This window comes from Seriola lalandi, unplaced genomic scaffold, assembly GCF_002814215.2.
Source record: "Seriola lalandi dorsalis isolate HSWRI2012SDOR001 ecotype SW California unplaced genomic scaffold, Sedor1 jcf7180002051929, whole genome shotgun sequence".
In the NCBI taxonomy this organism is placed as follows: domain Eukaryota; kingdom Metazoa; phylum Chordata; class Actinopteri; order Carangiformes; family Carangidae; genus Seriola; species Seriola lalandi.
The window spans coordinates 4,298-7,104 of record NW_019522482.1 but is presented as its reverse complement, the minus strand read 5'-3'; the positions used below and the strand labels follow the sequence as shown (position 1 = coordinate 7,104).

At 36.9% G+C, this 2,807-nt stretch overlaps 1 protein-coding gene across 1 annotated transcript in view; it reads right to left on the bottom strand.

Moving 5' to 3' along the window:
- Positions 1-1,465, bottom strand: part of LOC147819606 (uncharacterized) — a 2,749-nt gene extending 1,284 nt beyond the window's left edge. The window contains exons 1-2 of the mRNA XM_087172064.1: positions 1,411-1,465; positions 465-740 (exon numbers count right to left, since the gene is read on the bottom strand). Of these exons, the coding sequence (XP_087028190.1) occupies positions 465-740; positions 1,411-1,465 (331 nt within the window). The remainder of the gene's footprint in view (positions 1-464; positions 741-1,410) is intronic.
- Positions 1,466-2,807: the final 1,342 nt, after the last annotated feature.

The window sequence follows — 2,807 nt, the reverse complement described above, 5'->3', positions numbered from 1 at the left end:
TGTGAAAATGATTTCACCACCAAAGGATGAGAAGGTATTTAATACCCAGGAAAACAAAATCACACCATCAACACACAGGTTGTATTGGATGCTGCCTGTACAGTTGTAGACGTTGTTGTACAGTGTCCAGGATCTACACACGAGTCATGGATCTGAATGGAGAGTGACCTGATCAGCTGTTTGAAAGGATCATATTCCAGCTGGATGTCACCTGGTGGAGACATCTTCACACACCTCAACCCACAGCTGGGACCACAGCTTCAGGTACAGCTACAACAGACTGTGGCTAATAGGCTGCCAGTTAGGTTTAGTTAGGTAGTCTAGGACAGGTTAGTCTTTTTTAATTTTTCCACTGAGAGAATTGAATATAAGTTTTATATATATTTTATATATATTATAAGTATTAAAACAAATTAACATTCACAATTATTTGACTGTAAAAACATAATTATAAAAACACTCACCGGGGACAGTGACATAGTTCCTAGTAGAAACCTGATGGCTGATTTCCTCCTGTGTGGCTACACAACGATAGTAGTCTGACTTGGTCACAATGATATGGAGGTTAACATTGTAGCTGCCTCCGCTTTCAGGGACCGGTGGTTTTTCACATTTCAGGTTGTTTCCGGCTCCATCCTGCCACTGTACTGTAGGTTTGAAGGTAGCACCTTGAACCTCACACTCCAGCTTCATCCCCTTGTCTGTTTTATCAGTCTTGAAGATTGGACTTGAAATTGCACCTGTAAACATTAACAATAACTTATGAAGACCTTTTACACAATCAGACATTTAATACCAAGATGCTTTCTTTCAGCCCTTCTCTGTGTGGATTACAATATGTTTAAGAGAAAAACACATTACAGAGAAACAAATGCACAATATAAGCATTGGTTGCATGTCCCTAGACAGTTTGAAAAGACGCATTTTTGAGTCCTACCAAAAAGTTGGTAACTATTAACACTTGTAAACGTTATTTCTGAATCATTTCATGACCGAAGCACTTTATCAGTGAACGAGAGATGAATTGTGAAACTCTCTAGACAAAGTCATTATGTAAATACAGCATATATCCATTTGTTTTTCTGAGGTTTAACTTGTAGGCTGTTGACTGAGTATAAAATTTAATTTCGAATATTTGTTCTTCATTGGGCAGGACAGTTTGTTTTTTCCACATTACCTTCTGCCCCTGCCAAATCCCATAATGCATCTATCCATGATCAATACCTGTTTAGCTCAATAAGTATAAAATCCTGACAATGAAATTTAATAAACCCTCCAGATCAGAGAAATGTGAACAGATCAAGTTGATGAACTGACTAAATGTCTCCACCCATTAAAAGATGTAGAATTACTCTCATGTAAAATCGAAGAGGCGGCGTTAACAGTGACGTCATCAGAATCAGGACTCACCTTGGATGTTTTCCTTACTTCTGTCTTTTAACCTTATATGGCGCGGAGGTTGCATGCGACCCGAGTTTTACATGTAAAACGGAATAAATAAGTATAATATATATTTTCATGATGATAGTAAACTACCATATATACGTTACACCTAATTTGAAAGCTCAGATGTTCGTCAACGTATTTAGGAGATTTAATCAATAGTTTGGGACATTAAATATTAGAGTCTCACTTTACGGCAGTAAACCGTTAGAAATGAGCTTGCTAACTTGTGTCGCTGCAGTTAAAAAGCGTTTATAGCTCGAAAAACAGACGTTTAAAGACAAACTGGGCTCGTTTTAAGGAAGAACACGACAGCTCGTTCAAATTCAACCGGAAGTTAAAATGAAAGAATAAGAGTTGATTATTTCTCTTGCGGCAAGTCAAACTTTTAAATAAACACCACGTCATACAAATACAATGCGTTGACAAAATATTTGATCAATGATATTCAGTATCTTTGAAATCAAGAAACGCCAAGGAACAAAACTAACCAATCAGCATCTTTCTACGACCTAAAGGGACGAACCTAATGGATTATTAACTCCTTCAACCAATCAGAGGAGCGAATATTTTCACGAACGTCAATTAATTTTGATTGACAGCTACAATCATCCAATAGGAAGTCAGCACCGTGAAAACGCTCTGAGTTTGTAGCCGGTAAAATTACGTGCCTGACCATATATGGAAGTTAATGTAGTTGGACTCTCTGTGGTGGAGGGACACCGACACAACAGAGAAACTTTATTATCAGTCAAAAGAGACACGATTGAAACTAAATATGTAAATCTTTATCTAAATATTAACAACAGCTTCTTTTAGTCAACTTTAACATTTAGGGACAATTTTCAGAGTCATAAAAGACATTTATCTTCATTATTTGGTGACTTTGGAGAGGTTTTATAAAGCTCTGTAGTCATCTGATGGAGATGCTCTGTACTGCACTTTCTGAAATATCTCAGAGACACTTCTGTCTATCAATGTGAAATTTGGTACAAATGTTGTAAACAAGTTGATGAATAGATCCTGATAATTTCAGACTGATAGCTCTTACTCTGACTGATTTATTGTATTTGAAGTATGAGGGGAAAGGAAAGGAAGAAGAGAGCTTCTATTTTTTTCAGTTTACTCCTTCATCAGTTCAAGTGTCTCAGAGCTGTAAGTAAGATCAACACAGCTGATGAAACCTCTGACAGTTTGCTTTACAGTGATGCAGTGGAAATGCATCAGTTCCTCCTGGTCTTGGTATTATACACAGTTTAAAATGGGAAGGTGTTAAGAGACAGAAATGCATATAATTAAAATGAACCCTAACAGGTTAAGGGACCATCTAAAAGGCAAAAACAAAACAAATGTTAGATTGTGTG